This window comes from Apostichopus japonicus, chromosome 17, assembly GCF_037975245.1.
Source record: "Apostichopus japonicus isolate 1M-3 chromosome 17, ASM3797524v1, whole genome shotgun sequence".
NCBI lineage: Eukaryota > Metazoa > Echinodermata > Holothuroidea > Aspidochirotida > Stichopodidae > Apostichopus > Apostichopus japonicus.
Genome location: NC_092577.1, coordinates 8,651,714 through 8,675,243, shown reverse-complemented (window position 1 = coordinate 8,675,243; position 23,530 = coordinate 8,651,714). Strand labels below are relative to the sequence as shown.

General features: G+C 36.9%; 2 protein-coding genes across 5 annotated transcripts in view; one reads left to right on the top strand and one right to left on the bottom strand.

Moving 5' to 3' along the window:
* Window positions 1-36: 36 nt before the first annotated feature.
* The window catches only part of LOC139985148 (cAMP-responsive element-binding protein-like 2), a 246,692-nt gene continuing 223,198 nt past the window's right edge, over window positions 37-23,530 (bottom strand). Inside the window, exons 1-3 of one of the 2 annotated variants that reach the window (XM_071999408.1) lie at window positions 4,463-4,626; window positions 2,413-2,616; window positions 59-1,457 (exon numbers count right to left, since the gene is read on the bottom strand). In XM_071999408.1, the coding sequence (XP_071855509.1) occupies window positions 1,350-1,457; window positions 2,413-2,616; window positions 4,463-4,525 (375 nt within the window). In that variant the 5' untranslated portion in view covers window positions 4,526-4,626 and the 3' untranslated portion in view covers window positions 59-1,349. Of the gene's footprint in view, window positions 1,458-2,412; window positions 2,617-4,462; window positions 4,627-23,530 lie in introns of those variants that run through there. The other variant, XM_071999410.1, reaches the window with a different exon arrangement.
* LOC139985124 (uncharacterized) lies at window positions 8,161-22,163 on the top strand. 3 transcript variants are annotated; one of them, XM_071999351.1, is made up of 8 exons: window positions 8,161-8,345; window positions 9,894-10,035; window positions 10,614-12,145; window positions 12,735-12,943; window positions 14,587-14,663; window positions 15,097-15,155; window positions 15,484-15,531; window positions 17,616-22,163. In XM_071999351.1, exons 2-8 carry the CDS (start codon window positions 10,014-10,016, stop codon window positions 17,643-17,645), a joined length of 1,977 nt encoding a protein of 658 aa, XP_071855452.1. In that variant the 5' UTR covers window positions 8,161-8,345; window positions 9,894-10,013; the 3' UTR covers window positions 17,646-22,163. The 3 variants fall into 3 exon arrangements, with proteins under 3 accessions (XP_071855452.1, XP_071855453.1, XP_071855454.1); XM_071999353.1 differs by lacking the exon at window positions 8,161-8,345 and adding an exon at window positions 10,316-10,432 and having other exon boundaries at window positions 9,895-10,035; XM_071999352.1 differs by lacking the exon at window positions 8,161-8,345 and having other exon boundaries at window positions 9,869-10,035.

The window sequence follows — 23,530 nt, the reverse complement described above, 5'->3', positions numbered from 1 at the left end:
AGAAACTCCATTTGCTAGTAAAGTGTAGACTGTAGAAAAACAGTCTACTAGTCTTTTAAATAGTGTAGACTGTAGAAAAACAATCTACTGGTCTTTCAATAGTGTAAACTGTAGAACAACAGTCGACTGGTCTTTCCAATTTAGTGTAGACTGTAGAAACTCCATTTACTAGTCTTTCATATAGTGTAGACTGTACAAAAGCAGTCTACTGGTATTTCATTTAGTGTAGACTATAGAAAACAATCTACTAGTCTTTCCAATAGTGTAGACTGTAGAAACTCCATTTTCTAGTCTTTCATATAGTGTACACTGTACATAAGCAGTCTACTGGTATTTCATTTAGTGTAGACTATAGAAAACAATCTACTAGTCTTTGACTGGTCTTTCCAATAGTGTAGACTGTAGAAACTCCATTTACTAGTCTTTCATATAGTGTACACTGTACAAAAGCAGTCTACTGGTATTTCATTTAGTGTAGACTATAGAAAACAATCTACTAGTCTTTCAAATAGTGTAGAGTGTAGAACAACAGTCGACTGGTCTTTCCAATAGTGTAGACTGTAGAAACTCCATTTACTAGTCTTTCACACAGTGTACTGTACACTGTAGAATAGCAGTCTACTAGTCTTTCAAATAGTGTAGACTGTAGGAAAACCTCATTTTTTTGTAGACTATATCCATTTTGTCTACTCTATCAATCCATGATGCCTTTTATGAATTAACTGCAATCTGTCTAATCGTCCCACATTTTGGGGTGAAACAAAATAGTTTTTGATTTGATAATTGAGAACTTTATCCTTCAATTGATTTTGATAATTTCATGGATTCTGTTGATAACAAAAATCTTCCATTAACTGTATGTAGGTAAATCAGATTGACTTGTCAAATGTTTATTCTCATATAGTTTGGAGAAACTTGATCTTCTGCTTTGTTTGACCGCCTTCCATTTCGTCCAAGCTTTGAAAGAATGAATCAAGCAAAACTAAATAACAAAAATCCTCCATTAACTGTATGTAGGTAAATCAGATTGACGTGTCAAATGTTTATTATCATATAGTTTGGAGAAACTTGATCTTCGGCTTTGTTTGACCGCCTTCCATTTCGTCCAAGCTTTGAAAGAATGAATCGAGCAAAACTTCCCCAAATGGCAAGAAAACTCCATGCTATTCCATGCTACCCTTAAGGTGCAAGACCATTTGAAACCTATCGGTAAAATGCTAGATCTGCAGCGGTGGATATAATTTCAACAACATCTACTATAAATAATCATATATTTATGATAAATTAAGGTGATGTCAAACCCAAGTAGTAAATTTAGCTTCACCGATGGTCCATCTCGAGAAATCATTTCAACCGTTCTTCTCCGAATCTACTTGATCCTCAGATGGCTGCTCTTTCACTACCGGCAAGATATCTTCAGGTTTCGGTAAAACTCCATTCGACAGTTGCTTTTTGAGCTGGAAAGAAAATGCCAATTTCGTAAATGCTTCAATACAGATAACTAACGAAAGCATACCTTTTTATATATTCTGAGGAACAAGATTAAGACCTTTTTTAATGACATTTAGCTCTGATGACTCTTTGTTTATACATCAGGCAGTAAGCATAGTTTGCTAGTAAAAAGTATAAAGTAGAGAGAAATGTTCTGATATGTGCCTGTACCCAGTACAAGATACAAGGAATTGTTCCTACCAGAAGTGTTCTGTCCACGATCATATTAACTGATCTATTGTAGGAGATATTGTAGATTTAACAAGCCTTAAATTATCTGTTTCTTGAAATGCACCAAACTTCTTAAATCCTAAATTTCACCAAACTTCTTGCAATAATTCAAGATTCACATAATTGCATATATACTGCAATGTCCCAAAGAGAAAATGCAAAGTGTTTTGTTTAGCCATGAAATGGGCAACTAACAGATAAATAGGCTAGCCAATCAATGACAATAGCACCAACAGTAACAAACAAGTGACAATAAATGAAGGTACTGTAGAAATGGTATAATACAAACACTCTGTCACCAAGTATGTAGTAACACAAAGAGATGACTTTATTGATTTTACTGTGCTGTTGCTAGAGCTTATTCTTTAGGATTTAATAATGTCCACTAGCTTCAAAATGGTACCAGAATGCTGTTAGATGGTGGTGTCACACATATGCGAGAAAGGAACAGCATTTAATCATTTGATTTGAGCCAATGATTGTAGTTCAGCAAAATTTATCCATGTACAGTATTCCTCCTAATTCCCCAACCTCCCCCCCCCTGTGCAACCCCACCCTTTTAGTCTGTCTTTAGGTAATTCTCGCTGACCGATTCTAGCTGTTTTCTTAAATCAAGAACATCCTCCTCCCCTCCACTGTGTCAATCTCCCCACCCCCCCCCCCTCGAGCGTATAGGTAATTCCTTCTTACCGATTCTAGCTGTTTCCTTAAATCAAGAACATCCTTCTCCTTGCCCTCAACCATTTCTTCCAGCAGTTGGTACTTTTCTTTCTTCCTGGCTCTGCACTCCCTGGCGCTCTGTCGACTCCTCTCCAGTTTGGTTTTTTGATCGATTGCCTTGGAAGCTCTCTTCCCTTTACGGCCTCCCTGTTTCCTCACTTTGCCGCCGAGTGACTACAGACGATTGGGAGAAAAACAAATTAAGAAGTCGGTCATGTATTCTACAGTACTTACTTACGTGAGATGTGACTACAGTAGCTAGAAAATGCAGAATATGGGAGGTGTGAAGTGGTGGGGGCTATGGTAAGAAAAACTAGTTACTATGGTACTATCTATGTACTATGTACTGTAAACAAATATTTCAGTTGCAGTTTGAATTTTCTCATCTTCTGAACTTTGCTTTTGTTGGAGAGTAAAACATGTTGCAAAGTTACAGATTTGAATATTTTTTTAGCAATTTGTGCTGGACAAAACTTGCTGGACTGCTGGACAAGACACTGCCTTAACCACAATGCTCTCTAACAGCCAATTAAACAACATAGCATTACATTGAAGTAATTTGATAACTTAAGCAACTAGAAATTTAAAAAAAATATATTTTTGGCACAACCACAGAATAACTCTTGTTTTAAAGAAAATCCGCTAAAGTAAATCACAGGATATGTGGTGAGTTTGCAGCCAACCGCAGAAAGTTCTGATTGGCACTTAGTTGTGACAATTTTCTAGAAATGTTTATTTCTACACTTGAAATCCATTACAAGGCTTGATTGGATACACTTTTCAGTGCTTACGTAATCTGGAGTTTCATTAAGACACCTGCCTCTTGTAGAGTGTAGTGAAAAGATTTCAACACAAGATGGAGTCAGGCAGAAACTTTCAAAATTGTGTGTATGCGTATTAGGCATGCTCACATCACTTAGAAATCTTATATAATAAACAGAATTCTCCAAAAATCTGAATTACACATAGCTATATTTTTATTTTCTCTCTCTCTCTCCAGAATGTGATCAAAGTTAAGAGTATCAGACATCTCTTTTATAATTTTTTTCCTGAGGATAACCTAACTAAATGTAAGATATTTCCACTGACTCGGCTGGAAATGAGATCAGCTTAATTGTATAATACCCCTCAATACAAAGCTCCACGCTGATGCTGGCTACACCATCACACAAACTAGGTAACCAAATTACCCTTCAGAAATTTACCTTTCACAAAATGGCTCAATAAAAATAAGAATGAGAATCTGATTACACTGTAGCTGGCTGCAACAACTCAGACACTAGGTAGCCATATTACCTTTCAAAAATTTTCCCTTCATAAAACGGCTCAATTATTATCAGAGATTTTAGTGCTAAAATCACAAACAAATTTTAGTTTCAATCACGTCCCATAGTAATAATTATAACAATGTAATGATGGGTCGTTCTTAATAGGAATGGCAAAAATTAACCATCCTGACAGTGAAGCCACACAACATGAAATATTGGACATTTGCATCTCTTTGCATATTACTGGACTCCCTATACGGATGAGGTGGCCAACCTCTTTGAGGGTGTTGCTTCAAAGTTGTGGGGTAGGTCTATTCTGCAATTATTCAAGGAGAGCAATACTTTGCATGTATTTGGTCTTATTTTACTTATCATTGGCTCCTTGATGTCCTATATGGGCTAGGTAGAACTTGAATTGAAACATCAAGGCTACTGTAGTGTTAGTGCTGTACAATTGTGTAGGGCTAGACCTATGCTATGCCCCTACTCAATGGTAACTATGTTTGTCCCTTGCCTGTGTACCTTAGTATACTGGCACTTAAGGTTCTGTGAGCCACTTTCCTTAGGCCTAGTTTAAACGTACTCCTTACCCTTACCGTTGGGTTACCACAAAACAGCTTCGGGCTTAGGTCTAGTCTAGGCTACATCATTCTAGGTCTAGTCTAGGCTACATCATTCTAGCCAGGCCTAAAAACAAATCTTCTTTTCCCATTCAAAGCGTACGCCGAAATGACGTTGTTATGCTTTCTTACATTTCTGCTATCATCATGGCCATCTACTGGACTTTTCTTGTCATCTTCGTCTGTTTTCGTCATATTTGTTCGATATTTGAGACAAAGAAATTGTTGTTTTTGGTTAGCTACAATGTACAACCAGTAAATAGTGTAATTGGATTATGCTATCCGGTACATTACATACCAGTACTACTGTTATGGTAGGCCCAGTTCAGCTACGAAATTCTGACCAAAATACATTGCGCAATGAATTAACTACGCAATATGTATCTCTTACGTGATTGGCTGGCTTCCGAGACGACCATTACGAAAGGGGAATTTCCCGACGTCCATACAGCTGTGTGATTGGGCTCCATCAATAGCTGTTGCGAACACACGTCGTACCGATAGCGAGCATCCAAGAAGACTTTTGTATACGATGGGTCTGGGTCCTCTTCCAGAAATAAATTATAGGCTGCCGCAAATGCGATTTCCTTCCAAAATTTAAAATTTAACAACTGTGGATAAATGTAATAAAGTGAGGACTGCAGCATGTCATTTGCACAATGCTGGATCAAACTGCGCCAAAGTTCAATACAGGGAAATTTTCAATGCAGCGTTTGGTCAAGACAAATTGGTGGGGACACGGTATGTCATGTCCCCATCACTCGAAAAGTTGGTGGGGACGCGTCCCGCTGTCCCCACCTGGATCTGCGCCATGGTCCGTCTAGCTAATTCATTTCGAAAAATAAATAGAAACTACTCTCGGTGAACTGAGTCTGTGTCGTTTTTTTTTTTTTTTTTTTTTTTGGGGGGGGGGGGGGTGATATTTAGTAACAAATTCGTGTGACACGGTTAGACATGCTCGTAGCGAGGAATTTGCCAAGAGAGGGGCGAAGCTTGTAGGCAAACTATTTAAGCGTGGAGCCACCAGGTTTTGGTGCGAAGCGTAAAAGAAACTTTTGGCCGAAAATGCCTCCCAGATCGCTGGAAATGGCCCTTCCCAGGCCTTGTAAGTTGCATCTAAGCATTTTTTTTTATTTTGAAATTACTAGCGATATCATAAAAAAATATGCTCTTATAGCCACAAAAAACAATGCCACCAAACATTGGGGGGGGATATTAGATAATATACCTTCCCACCTAAAATATTGGGGGAACATGCCCCCCCGTCCCCCCCCCCATGATCGCCGCCCATGTTTGTACACCAATAAACTAACTGTGTCTGAATTTTCGAAAATTCCCTGACCAACATTCTTCATCATACTTCCCTCTATAGTTGTCCATAGATGAAATTTTGTGCAACATTTTGGGTATGTTTTGAAGTGAGATTATTATTCAAATTCTGAACAAATAATGGGCTTACAACTTTGCAAAAGTGGGGCTGACGGGTATTGTGGGCCGTTAAATTAGAATTACCTACAAAAGCAATGATCCACAGAGGATGCAATGTGGTCGAACATGATGTGTGACTGATGACAATCTTGAAAAAGGTTATGGATGAAAAAAACTATTGGAAAAATTGGTTCTCATGCAAAAGTGTACATTTGGTTGGTCATTTTCAAGCCCGAGAAGTGTCATTTCCGGTGATCTGGGGGGCTATCAAAACCAGAATTTTTTATTCTACGCTTCCAATATATATATATATATATATATATATATATATATATATATATATATATATATATATATATATATATATATATATATATATATATATATATTTATATATATATATATATATATATATATATATATGTATATATATACCTATATATATATATATATATATATGTGTGTGTGTGTTATATTATTACTAGGTACGCTTCTTGTGTTATATTATTACTAGATATGCTTCTTGTGTTTATAGTACGACGTGATCTGCCTCTGGTCAAGTTTTCCATCATTAGCCACTGATATATGGATACCTGCGTATGCCTGCCAACGTACCTATTGTGTACAGTAAATATATAAAGTACCGTAACCACTACCCCTCCTTTGCTTCTCCCTCCCCTTCCACTCCCCTCCCCCTCTTCTGCATCCGCTCTTCTCCTTCCCCTCCCCTAAATTATGTGGAAAGTTTATAACACACGCAAGCATAGTCGTACACATAGGAGTTGACGTGATGTATTGATAACATCATTTTGCAGTCTGGGGCCTTGCAATCATATTGCGCGACCGGGAGAAGTTTGGTGATGCTATAAAAATATTATGGGATATGTGACCAGTGAAAAGAGGGGGCCCGGTATTGTCCTCGGGACCGGACCTGACATTCGACGCTCCTAAGGTGGAGTGCGCAAGGGGGTGGAGAAGGGCACGTGGGCCATAGTCCCATCTCGGATCGTCAGTCAGGGGTTGTGGGCCATCGCCCCACCTCGGATATTCAGTGGGGGCTCAAGAGTGTAGGGGAGTGCATGTGGGTCATGGTCACATCTTGGATCGTCAGCCGTCGGGAAATGGTTCACTCGGTGGATTGTTGCAATCATCCTGGTGAGAATTGGACCCTTGAACGGTTGTATCATCACCCTTACTATTATGTTATCATATATGAGTAAACATTGCTTTGAATGTTACTTATATGGACCTGCTTTGTAGTCTAAATATGCACAGTGTAGTTTTATGTCTAAATTTATATTTATCTTTGCGATACACAGCTCCCCAGACGAGTAGCCAAGGGGAGGGGGCGAAGGGGGCGACCGCCCAACCCCCCAACCCCCATGAAGCTCATTTTTTGTATGTTTTTCTTTATAATATCGCAAGTTATTTCGAAATAGAAAATGCTTAGATGCAACTTACAAGGCCTGGGAAGTGCCATTTCCAGCGATCTGTGAGACGTTTGCGGCCAAACCTTTCTTGTACCTTTCGCGCCAACAAGTGACGCTACGCTTAGATAGTTTGCTTACAAGCTTCGCCCCTTCCTTGGCAAATTCCTCGCTACGTCCTTGCAGCCCACACCTCACCCACACACCTTTGTTATCCTGTGCACGCCATTGCGCTACTGCACCATATTGTCGCCTAATTGAAGCATATAAAGTTCTTTAAATCAAGAAAACTGATATATTCTCAGTTTTTTATAGTTTGAAAACATCTAACCCGTTCATATATAAGAGGCATTGTTGATGACTTAAACTATAACTTTGTTAACCGTTCATTCAAATCATGTCCTACTGAAGTTAATCAACAACGGAGAACTGACCGGGACGATCAATTTGAACAGAGCAAAATATTATTTGTTTCTAGAACGGGGCTCTAATGTCAGACCCTTGCAATCCTAATCTTACTTGTTAGAATCCCGCTCTAGCTCATTATACCTACACTCCCTTTTGTCAACATGTGTATAATTTCTTTCCTTTTTTTATATTTGTGTAATAAACAGTGTTTTTCCGTTGTTCTCATTTTCGTAAACCAATCTGTTGATTTCTCGTCAAGACACATTTTAGAGTTGGCCATCACCGCTTGTAGCATCTACACAGTTTGCATACTTTACAGGCATATTACGCACATAGGACAAAATACATCGGAAACTTACAATGGTTCGTATCAATAGACGTAACTGAGAGCAATGCATATACGTACAGCAGGTACTTTAGAACGGCTGATATGACAGAATAAACACAGCAAGGCATAAATATCAGATATGAATTGTATCATCAAATAAAGTCTTTGATTATGTAAACTATAAAATATGAACTTTGAAACCAGTTACAACTATAGACTGATTCCTACCGATATCTATTTAGCATCCAGGTTCGTATATTAGAACGTCACATGACCTACACGACGCCATCTTATCAATGTTATGTTCTTCATTCCTGTTTCCATATGTTCTTCTTTCGTGATTTTCATCTGTTATTAAAGGATTAAAGGATTCTAGACCTAATTTCACTCTGGATGATAAACCCCAAAAGCGATGGTCGTACTGGTAAGTAACGTATAGAGACAGTAATGGTGTGAAGCTATATATGTACTGATATACTAAACACGTAATAAATAACACAGGCTATGTTAAATTTATGACAACATATTACTATATTTACATGGCGTCTTCAAGGCAATTTCAATGTATAAGAATTATGATCCATGTCTGTATCATCATATTTCAATGTCGAATTAAATATTCCATACATTTGAAGGGAAGAATTTCAAGATCATGTTAGTCAAACTCTTATTATGTAAATCCTGGTTATTTAATAGTTCATTCATGAAGCTACAACATATCTCTTCCAATCAGAACATGTGCTATCCTTTCACTTAATTGCTGTCAGATCAGATCATAAATAAACTAACAGTGAGTCATGTCGAAACAGAAATGTAGAATTGTAATATTTTCATAGCAGGCCTTGCGCCTTTAGGCTTAGGTCCAACTTAAATGAATGAATCGGGATGGGAATCATTAAATAGATTCCTCAAGGTATAGGCTTATTTTCATCTTGCAATTTTATGCATATGAGAGATGTATATGTCTTACTTTCTCTCTGTATGGAACATGGAGTAAAGCATGTGGGAAGATGATGGACCGGTTAATCAGTTTTACTAATATAAATCTAGTGGGAAGTTCATGGAACATGGTATAAGTTAGGCATATATGTAGGAAATAAAGAGAACATTGAATAAGCTAAAATAGGCTTATCCGGTGGGAATGTGGTTCTTGTCTCTAAAAACCAAGATGGAACATAACAGTATTCTTAAACGTTACAAACTTCCTGGTAACTAGGAAGAATATTGAAACAATACAATAAGCATTTTAAGTTTAAGATTTTAACTGATTTGAAAGATTTTTTGTTTTGTGTGATAGCAATCACGTGACTAATATTTTTGCTTATCAGGGTGACCAGAACGATGCATGGTAAATGTTATTTTACTAACATTATTAGAAAAATGTAAATCGTGTGAGATTCTAAATAATATAGCTTTAAACTATTTTCCTCTGCACGAGTCTCATTCGTGCCGCTTAAAGCAACAGTTAGGCTAACTAATGTTAACGTGGTAGGCTAATTCTATACACAAGAGAGTGTATTGATAACAAAGTGTCATCTTTCTCACTGATTGCATCAAATAAAGGTTACTGAGGGAATAATTACTTTATTTGAATTGATCCTCAACGGAAATATTTCGTCACGTGTGCGCTTTGTATTGCTGCATTACACACATTTAAGACCAAACTATCTGATGTCACTATCGATTAGCATCATCAAATAATAAAACCTAACTTAAACAGATTCTTAAACAGATTCTTAAACATATCACGAATATTGATAACAAAACAGGGCGGGTTAACATTAGATTACCTCAAAGGTCGATGTTTTGTGTAAACAATAAACAATAAATAAGAGATGAAGAGAGATTCACTTTGATGTAATCTTTGTCGAGCCAGAGACCTGTTGGTAAAGTGACTGGTTCTGTTGACTTAGAGCATTATACATTGATTTATAAATATTTTGTTAGTTTTATGCATTCTGTATCAATATAGATTCGACAGATCATCTCTTTGAAAAAAACTCATGGATAATATCACTCAACGGAAAAGAAAAGTGAAGACCCAAGTTTATCCAACCAACCAGTCACGAAAGTTGTTGTGACGTCATAATCGATGGAGCGCCTAACAGTGCAAGGTTTGTTGTAATTATATAGTTTTGTAATAGTAAATTAAGCATAAGAAAGCTGATGTTTAAAATAAAGATTATTAAGGATTTAAGCCTCAGCATTGTATTTACTTTTACAGTGTATAATCGAGAGTTCAACGTGATTTTGTCTATATATTGTTTTTATTGTTTTGTTTCTACCTTATTAATTTGACCAAACCGATTGGAATTGTTACATGAAAATATGAACGCATATAAAGCTATACCAAATTTCATATTAATCCGATTTTACTGGTATTGTCGTTCACAGCGACTTCAAACAGATCGCACGCCGTCATAATTGTTTCCGGTTCATATATAAGCACTGAAACGCACCCCATGCAAATGAGGAGGGGAAGAGAGGTGGTCGGGACGTTTTAACTAGTTGGTTTGTACAAAGGGTACCACTTAGCCTTTGCATATGCTTTTTTTTCTTTATTTCCTGAACAAACCTGTTGATGTAACAGAACCTCCTCTGTAATATCATATCCAGGTATTCATATGAAATATATAGTTTGATTTTCTTCGATGATATGTTGTTTTTATTTTCTTTAATTTGCATTTCTCAGACCGTATGAAGCAATTCAAAGCAGAGCTGAAAACGGAGTATGAATATTCATATCGGTTCATTCGACCAATCCCTTTCTTAGAGAAACAATACCCAGTCCAACGTTTGTTTCTCGAGGGAGGAGTTGAATATCTCTCTAAAGATCAGACTAAACATCAACATCGCTGGCAGAAACTAGATTCTTACAAAGAAATTTTTAACAAAAATGTAATGAAAGATAACCGATGGATTATTGAAGGTGAACCAGGGTCCGGTAAATCATTCCTAACCTTACAACTCACGTATGAGTGGTGTGCTAATGACGGGGAATCGTGTCTGTGTGACGTAGACATATTGATTGTAGTTAAGATGAGACAATTATCAGGTGTGTCGTCTATTTATGAGGCTATTAAACGTTTCGTTTTATCCAAAGACTCTAAATTTTCTATTGATGCTATTGAAGAAATACTTAGTGAAGCAGAAACCTCTTTAGTGATTGTGCTAGATGGGATTGACGAGTACCCTCACCACAGCCAATCAAATCATTTCATGAATATCATCAAGAAAATAATCTTACCAAAATGTAAACTTATCGTTACAACACGATCAGGTAAAATACCTCACGAATGTGTTGATTGGACCAACCGTGTAAGATTAACGGGATTTAGTACTGAAACACAGGAAAGGTACGTACGTGAAGTATTAACATCAGGTAATGATGATGAAACACTGAATGTTATCAAGGAATGGCTTCCAAGTACTTCAATCCTCTATGAATTCTATCAGATCCCTCTAATCTTTGTTACGTATGCTCACCTCTCTCACGACACTGAAAGTGAACTACTGCATTTTACCTCCATCACCAGTTTCTTCAGTCACGTGATCAGCTCTTTTTATTGTCATTTTGATAATAAGATGGAATGTGCTAATATGGACAGTGGCTTTGTAACAAGTGAGAAACACAACCAGGAGTTTAATAGACTTTCGTTTCAGGGTCTTCAGTTACAATCTGAAAGTCCTCAGTGGAAGAAAGATTTACTTATCAACGAGATTGGAGAATCTTTCATTGAAACATTCATAAGCATTGGGATATTACGAGAGGAGGACAGAATATCAAACCAAACTGAAGAAACTCTATCAAATTCTGAAGCCATTAAAATTATCAAATTTTATCACAACCTTTACTGTGATTGGTACGCTGCTCATTATTTGGCTGACGTCATCGCTAAAGTTGATGATCCCGATAATAAGTCTGATGGAGACGAAGGACTCGAAATACTAGAGGACTTGGATCCTTTTACCTTTCAGTACCTTTACCGATTTGCGTGTGGCTTAAATCCAGCATGTGCGAAACACATATTAGATTATCTGAGCCATATAGAATGTGGAGATGTCTTTGTGATGTTGTGTTTACTTGAACAACGTGGAAAGGTAGATGGAATCAAAGACAATCTGAGAGAAATCTGTCCCAGAACATTACAGATGAGGAATCAAGATACTAGGGTGATACAGAGATCTGTTTTACAACTGATAAACATCGCTGCTAGAGAAAAGGTATAGTATAGAGTAAATTCACCATTCTGAACTGGTTACAAGGCAGAGCGCAATGTGTCATAAGGCACACCACTGTATGTATGGTGTGCACATGTTGTGAACGCTATGTAAATGCTTGAAAATATCTATCTTTTATAAAAGAAAATATATGATATGTTAAAAGGTAAGGAAACCAACAAACACACTGGTTTTAATATTCAAGATTTTCCACCAATCTCCTATAGTAATGATTATGAAATGCATCGTTAATATATAACCAGAAGAATGAACACTACAGTAACTGTTCATATAGAGGTGACATGATACTACTGTAATATACACGAGCATTTATTATGTGCACATGAACGACTCAAGTCTATCGATTCTGATCATGTGATTTCACAGAACGAATTATAATTTCGAAAACACCACGTTGTTAAAGATCAGATGATGTAAATTGCTCGACAATTATAAAAGGAACTTGGACAATGGAAGACTGCTATTATTGTGCCACATATCAGATATAAATATTCAGTAAACTTAACTGTTGATTGATGATTAGTCAATAAAAATACTATTAATAATCGTTCTACTTATTCTTTCATTACAGATACCAGTTTCAAGTTTATATCTCTTTGAGTCTTTCCAGTCAGTAGATGTCTTAACCAGTCATATTGTTCTTAAATCTCAACTTCGTATTCCAATACTAGAGAACGTTGAGCAACTTTGGTTTGAGCAAAACGGACACGAAATGACAGAAATTGAGTTGCATGGAATACTCAGCTTTGTAGCAAAGTGTAAAAAACTGAAAAAAGTAAGGTAAATTATGCATCTTGAAGATCTTATTCATAACAAGTACATTGTGTCTGTCGCGGTCTGTCGAAGGGAACTCTCTTGGAGTGTTTCTCTTGTGGCTAAATAAAGACTGAGAGGACCAGTGTAACATGGAGTAGTAGATAAAGAAATGCCGTAGATAAATGTATGTAGGCCGGTGTAACATGGAGGAGTAGATAAACATATGCCGTAGATAAATGTATGTAGACTGGTGTAACATGCAGTAGTAGATAAAGAAATGCCGCAGATAAATGTATGTAGGCCGGTGTAAAATGGAGGAGTACATAAACATATGACGTAGATACATTTATCTTATTTCAAGTGGTTATTCGAGTAAGCTTTCTTAATTCATGATTAATAAAAGCACCTGTGGAAGTGAGTAGTAAGAGTACAACGACAGGACAACACCGCAGTCATGTTTACCAGTATAGAAAACTTTGTATCCAAAATCATTTTGTTCAAGAATGACACTGTATGACTCCTGTCTGTTGGTGTGAAAAAAAGGTTTTAAAAGAATGTGCAATGCCAGATTGCGATTCATTGACGTAGTTATGTCAAAATAGCTGATTACAATACTTATTGACTTCGGGGCATTTGTAAAGTATACGAATGCTACCACTTCCCTATATGCGCTCTTCTCTCGTTAGTGGTAGTGATGACATCACTTCCGGTAGGTCATACCCCAGTCCTCTAAAAGATTACCATACTCCTTTTGAGAGGTAAGTTACCGCCAGGATCATAGGCGAAGGAGCCGGGGATAGGGGACTGTAGCCCACCCCCTCCCCACCACAAAACAAAAACAAGAAGACATTTTACTGGAATTCAGACAATATGCTGATATTGTTTCAAGCACTGCCAACAAACAAACCTAAACTGAAATAATATTTTTGATGAGTATCATTGGTTCTATACAAAACTCAGCTTCTGTTAATTAGACTAACATACTAAGCTTGCCTGATTATAACCTGACATTACTGTTGTGGAGTTTTGACACAGTTCGAATTCCATGCTTTCCTTCTCTGTCCGAGACGATGTTATGAAAAATACCACTAGTGGCATTCCTTATAACGAATACGAGGTTCAAAAGTGAGGGGGCTTCAGGGGGATAACATTTTCAGGTAAATCGTTACAACAGGTTCCTTTCACACGCCGCAATTGTTTCGCAGGCCGCTCTTTCAGCGTCGCTGGCCCTAGACTTTGGAACGCTCTCCCCGTCGACACAAGAAATTCAAAGACCATCAGAACTTTTAAAGCTGCTTTAAAGACTCATTTATTTAAGAAATCGTTTTTATAATTCTTTTGTTTGTTCAGCGCCATTGAGTGTTTTGTTACAGTAATGTGCGCTATACCAAGTTTTACTACCTTAACCTTAACCTTAACCTTAACTCTCACCCCCTCCCCTCATTCAATTGGGTTCCTACACCTATGGTCAGGACCTACTCTACTGGGCTGATGTATCATCATGTAAATGTTCGTACAAGCAGAGGCCCTTGTACAAACCTGTACTGAAGACCCTGGATTCGATGGCAGTATTTGTTGGTAATCCCAAGTTTAAAAAACAACATTTTAAATCACAGGAATTTCAAAATTAAATCATTGTTCTATTTTCGATGCTTTTGTCTCCACAGATTTAACTATTCGTTGTTACCAGTCGGATTTCATCATAGTGCAACATTGACGTCACTAAATGAAAATAATGTTGAAGGTAATTGATAAAATCATGAAAAATAATACTTTATCTGAATATACATTTTATAATAACAACATACTTAGTGTTAAAATACTTGTTACATTGACACTGGTAACAAACGTGTAGTTTTTCATTTGTAATGTAATCTTTGCATTAACAATGACTAGCATCCCTCTAATTATTTAACACCCTTTAAGAAATTTACACGGAGTGATATACGTAAAACAATTGATTAATGTATATATAGCAATGATTGTGGTATCTAGTTATTGAGGTTTAGTAAATCGTGACAGGTAGGTGTGACGTCATTGTGCTTTGTATGACGTCAGATACTTGGTATGACGTCACCTGTAATTGTGCGAGTAAAGTTTTGTGCTGAAGATCTAAAGGATGGTCCTTAGAAAATAAGTTATTCTACTAAATGTAAGACATTTTCATCTCATTTCAGTTTTATGGTATCCATCAGAAGTTTGGTATCGTTTGAATCTCAACTCTGGTACTTGGCAGGTATGGATCAGTTTACACAATAACAAAATACCAATAACGTGACTTAATTTTTTATTCATGAATTATTTTCATCATTTTATAAAAGAACATTACATCATTATTTCCACTGTGTCAAATTTCTCTCTGTCAGAATTTCCTTGGTGGATTTCTTTCCGAATCATAATGCGTTGATTTTTCTAGATTTCAAACAATACTTTAGGTTGACATCAACGCACCAGTGTAAATAGAGATATTAGTTAGTGTTCAAGTGTACTCGTATGAAGAGATAATTAGCTTCACGACGGCTGCCTTGATCTTGTTTTATATTTTTTTTATTTTATTTTTCCAGCACAAAATCGGCAAAACTGATCTCACTGAAGAAGACTACATTAGAGTGGTAAGTTCAGTTTACAATACTTAGATTAATGTTTTTGTGTCTTTGCCTCTGGTTTGATTTGATGTTACGATTAATTTATAGTATTAATCAATATTCATGAGTAGGTTTCAGTTCTCTGCCCGAATTTCAACGAAATAAGTTAAGTTCTCATTATACAAAATACATAAGAAAAACAACACCGTCTTAATGTAACAAGGCATAGAGGGCAAGTGATAGTGAAATATGTAAACGCTAAACAGAACAACTCGTGTAATAAAAGAGCGAATGCCTGGAATGCTGGTGATGGCAGACGACGGGGAGAACAAAAGAGACCTGTATAATAAAACAAAAGTAAGTGGATGAATAACATATCGCAGGGTAAATTATTCAAACAAAACTCGGGGAAACACATTCTTAGTAGCCCTGTGCGTGTTCGAAATACGGGGTACACGCATCCCGAACAACCCAGGGCGTAACACCATTTACCAACCCTGTCACTGACCCCATCACTTACCTATTCACTAACCTGTTCACTTACCCTGTAGCTGACCATATCACTTGCCTATCCAATAAACCCTACCATTGACCCCATCACTCACTTATTCACTAACCCTGTCACTGACCCATCACTTACATATTCACTAACACTGTCACTGAACCCTCACTTATATATTCACTAACCCTGTCACTGACCCCATCACTTACCAATTCACTTACCCTGTCACTGACCCCATCACTTACATATTCACTTACCCTGTCACTGACCCCATCACTTACATATTCACTAGCCCTGTCACTGACCCCATCACTTACATATTCACTAACCCTGTCACTCACCCCATCACTTACCTGTTCACTAACCCTGTCACTCACCCCATCACTTACATATTCACTAACACTGTCACTGACCCCATCACTTACCAATTCACTTACCCTGTCACTGACCCCATCACATACCTATTCACTTACCCTGTCACTGACCCAATCACTTACATATTCACTAACCCTGTCACTGACCCCATCACTTACATATTCACTAAGCTTGTCACTCACCCCATCACTCACCTGTTCACTAACCCTGTCACTGACCACATCACTTACATATTCACTAACCATGCCACTGACCCCATCACTTACCTATTCACTATCCCTGCCACTGACCCCATCACTAACCTATTTACTTACCCTGTCACTGACCCCATCACTTACCTATTCACTAACCCTGTCACTGACCCCATCACTTACCTGTTCACTAACCCTGTCACTGACCACATCACTTACATATTCACTAACCCTGCCACTGACCCCATCACTTACCTATTCACTAACCCGGCCACTGACCGCATCACATACATATTCAATAAACCTGTCACTGACCCCATCACATATCTATTCACTAACCCTGTCACTGACCCCATCACATATCTATTCACTTACCCTGTCACTGACCCCATCACTAACCTATTCACTTACCCTGTTACTGACCCCATCACTTACCTATTCACTAACCCTGTCACTGACCCAATCACATATCTATTCACTTACCCTGTCACTGACCTATTCACTAACCCTATCACTGACCCCATCACTTACATATTCACTTACCCTGTCACTGACCCCATCACTTACATATTCACTTACCCTGTCATTGAACCCAACACATACCTATTCAAGAACCTTGTCTCTGACCCCACCTACACATTTACTAAATGAACGTCACCGTCTTACGTTCGGTAATTGACTTAACTATCTGACCTCGTATAAAATCTAACTTTGCCTCAGGATGGACCATTTGATGTAAACAAAAAGTATCTGGGGTAAGAACCCCAGGCAGCTTATATTGGATATTTTTTTAAACGATCACATGTTGGTTATAATGCATGTAAGTCTAGGTAATACTTGTACGCTGTAGATTTCATAATTACTTACGCGTGCAGACTTTATAGCAGAAGAATAGTTGGTTTAAAGCTTGGAAGAAGTTTGTCTCATTCTGGTACAAATTTCTTTAAATGTGAATTACATGACAGTATCAACGTTAATCCCTGACGCGAACACTCTCCTACTATACCCTCCTACGATAATTTATTTTATTTCTCTATTCCTAGGTTTCGAGCTTCCGTGATATGAACGTCTAACATCAGCTACGTAACTCCTGTTTTGAGATTTTGAGTGTTCCGTCACCCTACGGTCAACTTTAAATCAATGCGATGACGTCAGAAGATTTCAATGCATTGTTACAAAATGCACAGTATAAAAATAATCATTTCTTTTAGTGGCATTGACCGTTTGTTAAAATGAACTTTAGATAATAGTTAATTGTTGTGTATTTCCTTATTTGGCATAATATGGTCAAGTTAATTTCAGTGTAATATCTTAAAATGCATCTAAGAAGATCGCAAATCAACAATGTAATAAGATATAATAGACCAGAGGTGTCAGATTTGTCACGTGTGTGTGTGTACGTGGGTGGGGTGGAGATTAGTGGGGGAGGTTAATGGAGAATTTAATGATATACTCAATACATATTACAATATTAGTTACAACCAAAGAAAGACAAGTGACCATGTCAGTTTATTCAAGAGATTCAATCTATTGTTATTGACTTACACATTCACAGTAATTGTCTAAAAAGTTATTTTACATTGTGGAAATGTCGTTATTTATCAATATACAACCACTCCTTTTATTTGATATGTCTGAATGAACTCAAGTATATTTGAGAATGAGGAGTTGTAGGGGTATGACTAGATCGTTTATAAAGTTTAAGGCATTAATTGGTTACGACCGGAGAAAGAATCAAATTATTTCACTCTTAGTCGATTTCATGTATTTCAATATATTGTTATTGACGTACATACTTTCAAGATATTTCTAGTAGTTAATTTCATGTTATGATTTTCTTGCTAAAAAAGAATTATATCAAAAATGTTTTTTTTTTGCAATGACGCGTCCACCAAACTAAAGCGCCTCTGATATATCGGATGTTCAACTACGGCTAATATTGTTTTGTCTTCAAATGCAATTTATTTTACGTTATGCTATTTTAGTTATTTGGAAGAAAATTCAAATATTTGAATTTCACAAGGAACGTCTTTTTCTAAAGAACACCGCGTAAGACTCCTGAAAAACGCCATGTTTACAAAGAAACAACAAACAAGATGAAAGCCAACTAAATAAAAAAAAAACTAATTTGTAAATTAAGAGAAAATAATGACTTCATATTAACCATTAACAACTTCCAGTGTCCCCCTCCCCTTTGGAAATTTTTTGCATTTTCAGGTGGCCTCAGATGCAATTTGGTGCAATATAGCACACTTCAACACCCACTCCATTTTGTAAATAATTTTGCATTTTCACCTGGCCTTAGATGCAATTTGGTGCTCCAAATGAGATTTTTTTTCTCATTTGGAAATGAAAAAGGGGTTTTCTGACTTGCGAAGCGGGGGGGGGGGGGCGGAATGATACTTCCGCCCCACCATATTTTTCACTGGGGGAGAGCTGGCGCCCCCAGCCCCCCGGTTCCTACGCCCTTGGTCCTATACATACATAACATAATTATACATGGCAGTATAGTGCTTAATGAGTCATTGAATTGGTGAATAATATAAAACAAAGATGTTTTCCAAACACCTGATTCGTCTGATGAAGGTGCAAGAATGCATGTTTCATACTGTTTTTGTTTCTTTCTGATATCCTTTTATCTTTCTATTTTCTATCATATCCACTATCGTTACATTGTGGTGAAGTAAGAACTCAGAGTTACTACTATTTAAATGTTGCCTTCAATTTCACATCTTTGAATTGGTCGGTTCCGATCAACGAATACAAAGATGGTTTTACATCATCTGCATCGTCTGCAGAAACAAAAATAATGCACATCACGTGATCTTTCGCAAGTGATGTACATATTGGCAATGTCCTCCCCCGTACCTTGAGTTTTTCTTACTAGTACCTACATGTTTCTTTTCATCCATAGTAGGACTGTGAACTACATGAACCATACGTACTGTTACAGGTCTTGTAAAATCAAGTGTACTCGGGTGGAACGCTTGAGTTATATACTTTACTGTGTTAGGTCGCTTGAGTTATATACTTTACTGTGTTAGGTCGCTTGAGTTAAATACTTTACTGTGTTAGGTCGCTTGAGTTATATACTTTACTGTGTTCGGTCGCTAGAGTTATATACTTTACTGTGTTCGGTCGCTAGAATTATATAATTTACTGTGTTTGGTCGCTTGAGTTATATACTTTACTGTGTTAGGTCGCTTGAGTTATATACTTTACTGTGTTCGGTCGCTAGAATTTTTTTGCATTTCCAGGTGGCCTCAGCTGCAATTTGGTGTAATATAGCACACTTCAACTCTCACTCCATGTTGTAAAGAAATTTGCATTTTCACCTGGCCTTAAATGCAATTTGGTGCTCCAAATGAGATTTTTTTCTCATTTGGAAATGAAAAAGGGGTTTTCTGACTTGCGGAGCGGGGGGGGGGGGGGGCGGAATGATACTTCCGCCCTTCATATTTTTCCAGCCACCCCGGTTCCTACGCCCTTGACACATGATATTGTCTATTTAGTCGATTATTACTGTCTTGACAGGATCTTAATACTTTTGAAAACATTTATTGACTTTAAACTATTGACATGCTTGCGTTCATTAAAATCCTGTTTAGAATAAAAGAAAAAAGAGCAAATAGTTTTGGAGGCTGGAACTGGACTGATCTGCTTCACAAATCTAGAAGTGTGTCTAGCTTGATCAATTGTAATTTTCAATATAAATATTCAATATTCAGTTCTATAGTCCCATTGTAGGGTGTACATCATGAGTCATTGTTACACATCATTACTGATATCATATTACTACCTTATGAATTTCATACAGTGAATTATTGTAACATATTGACATGGGCAACGTCACTTACATTATTACCATAGAGTTCTTATAGCGCTTTTACACTCGATATCTTCCTGCGTAGCAGCAACGTTTTTGCAGTACTAGAAATAACTTACTTTCATGTCCAAAAAAATATATAGTGTGTGTGTGTTAACTACAAATATATCGGGCTGATATCGATATCCGTATTCATTACACCCATTATCTTTTAAAATATAATATTTCCCTTTACGCTAGTTACTAAGCTACTCAATTGAAGATAGGTAACAACGTGTAGTTTGTAAACTACGTTTATATCAAACTATAGCATAAACGAATTTACACAAAACTGTGTTTCATAGACATAGAAAATAATTTATCACAGCATGAACACAAGTTCTGGACGAATAGAAGTGGAATAAAAAGAATATGATACGTCAAATAATAATTTAAAGTTGGAAGTACGTTATGACTAATCCGAAATGTAAATCTTTATTTTAGAGGGCGCTCAACATTATCCCTAGATCAGTCTCTTCGCGGAAGTTCTTCGGAAATACTTCTGTGGTTTCTTAAATCTTACCTTTTCGTTGTTCGTGGTGAATTTTTCTTCCGCCGAGATTAAACTAATGAGTGCAATTACGAGCATTAAAACTGCTGTTATTGGCAAATATAATCTGATAGTGGCATATAAACACAACCCAGCTTTAGGAGAGAACAGATCATCATTATTTGATTTCAGATTCCAGAGAGTCAGCTCACGCATACACAACAACGAGGCTCAAAGTGATCAGTAAACACGGTATATGGCCCTGGTTTTCCATTTTTGGTTTGGGCTTGGTGACACCAGTTTTCACTTTAATTATCTAAGTGAATGTGTCGGCTTGGGAAAGGGGCCTTACGTAGAGGAAGTACCCCCTCGCATTTAAAAATTCTACCTCATTCCCGATGCTTAGTTGCAAAATGATGTTATACAGGAGAAGACAATGATCAAAATCTTTAACTTTCTTTTCTACGCCTCTGCGTCATCATACAGGTTCACCCTGCGTGTTCGTATGCTTGTGAGTGTTGTTCATTTACGACATCGTGTTATTTTAAAGCATAGTATTGTACACTGTACAGATAACGCATGTTAGGACAGATAGTCTAAAGTCTGTTAGGACCTACATGACAGCACCCTCGGATAGGACGCTGGAGAGGCCCATTGAAATCAAAATGACTCGATCAAATATCGAACGACTTTATTCTGTGAGTTCATTACATGGCGTGTAGAATTTCAGTTCATCATTCCTTGCGAGACAATAATAATCAAAATATTTATTTAATCTGACAATTTTTCATTAACTTGATCCTTTAAAATGCTATATTTATTCTAACAACAACCATCACTTTACCATAACCAACATAACCGTGTGCTGCTGTTAACCTAATTCAGGGCGTATGTCATCTTCGGTGTATAAGCGGCCACCAACTCGCGGACGAATAACTTTTACTTTCGAGGGCGCTTGACCATCTCATTCAGAAAAAGAGTGAAAATTAAAACTAATCAGATCAAACACCAAACTTGGTTATGAGAGTATTGAATTATCTGATAAATATTGATTATTGTGATAAATATTGAATAATCTAATAAAGTGGCATAATCTCATAAGTATTGTGCATTGTCGAATTTATTTGAATGATATAACTTGATTCAATTCTGTTTTGTTCTTTTCTAATAAAACTGAACAATCTCTGCCTTGTTGGGAATGGTTTTCGTCTGTGCATTTTCTCGTTCTACCAGGGACGGCGAAAGAGTTTTAAATCCCGAGGAGTGTGGGGGGGGTGGGTGGGGGACTTCAATGGGCAGTGGGGTTTGAGGGGAAGACAACCAAGTTACATATAAAATATGTTCTGTGCATGCCGTACCACAAAATACAGCATTGAATATTCTGTTTAACAAAAGAGAACATCCTAATTGTAATTTTATTAATGTATTCAACAATAGGCCTATGGTACATCATAATTTCAAAAAAGGTCATTTTTACAAAGTTACAAATTTATAAGGGGTCATTTTTATTAGAAAAGATCATTTCGTATTACAAAGAGGTTAGTTATTATAAAATAATATCGTTAATATCAACCCCCCCCCCCCACCATCCCCCATCAGAAACAGACACATCACTGCAAGCTTCATGTTAGTGCCCTGATTTTTTTCAATATTACTATAAGGTTGTACGGAAGGGTTGCAGGCGAAGTAAATGGCAGAATAAAGTCCACAATAATACTTGTTGCTGTTACTATGTAGTGTACATAAACTTCAGTAAGGTCAATGTGCAACAGAGACATGCTATGTAATCTAACTAATTAACAGGAACGGATAGCCAATCAGAGGCAAGCAGAGTAGATTACGTATCTGGTACATTATACATGTATATAGTAAATAACAGACAATCACCTTAACTCAATAGAAAGATTATTAAAATAGAGTATGTTTATATCCATATATATATATTACCAAAAATAAGTTAGGGTTAACCTAACCAAGACATGAAGAATTGAACATTTCAAAGCTGTATCTTTACATATCAATTATTGGTTATTACCATAAAGGTGTAATTGTCTATAAATTTGCTATGAAACTGAAATAATGGTCATCCATGTCCAATATTTAAAATAACTTTCAACTATTCCATTCTAAACATATAGATCCAGTCCAAGAACACATTAAACAATATAGCAAGGATAACTCCAAATGATACGTTCCTGCGCCCCCTATGAGGCTGAATTTCTCTCGGAAAAATAATGTTTTCGAAAAACAAGAATATCAGAGAAATGTTATTATCTTAAAAGTGAAAATGTCTCAGCTCAAGCCCCATGATTCCCATCAGAGATTAGAACACATTTCGGAGTAATTTAATTCATTCCAGTAGCCAGAAGGGTGGAAGATGAGGGTGTACACAAGGAGATGTCTCTCCCAATCCCTCCCCCCCCCCAAAAAAAAAACAACATAAAAAAACACATTTTCGAGGGACAGGATGGTTGGCAAAAAAAAGACAAACTGAAGATACTTAGCCATGATATGTATGTATCTATATAGGCTACTTGTGATTATAGCAAGACTATTTTGCCACTGATCAATAATACTTTTAGTAAACGTTCCGTGCGTTTTAA

Coding starts and splice junctions, on each gene's coding strand:
- LOC139985124 (XM_071999351.1), top strand. CDS start 10,014: ATGGAGCGCCTAACAGTGCAAG. Junction 15,156..15,483: donor TCAACTCTGGTACTTGGCAG/GTATGGATCAGT, acceptor TTATTTTTCCAG/CACAAAATCGGCAAAACTGA. Junction 15,532..17,615: donor AAGAAGACTACATTAGAGTG/GTAAGTTCAGTT, acceptor CTCTATTCCTAG/GTTTCGAGCTTCCGTGATAT.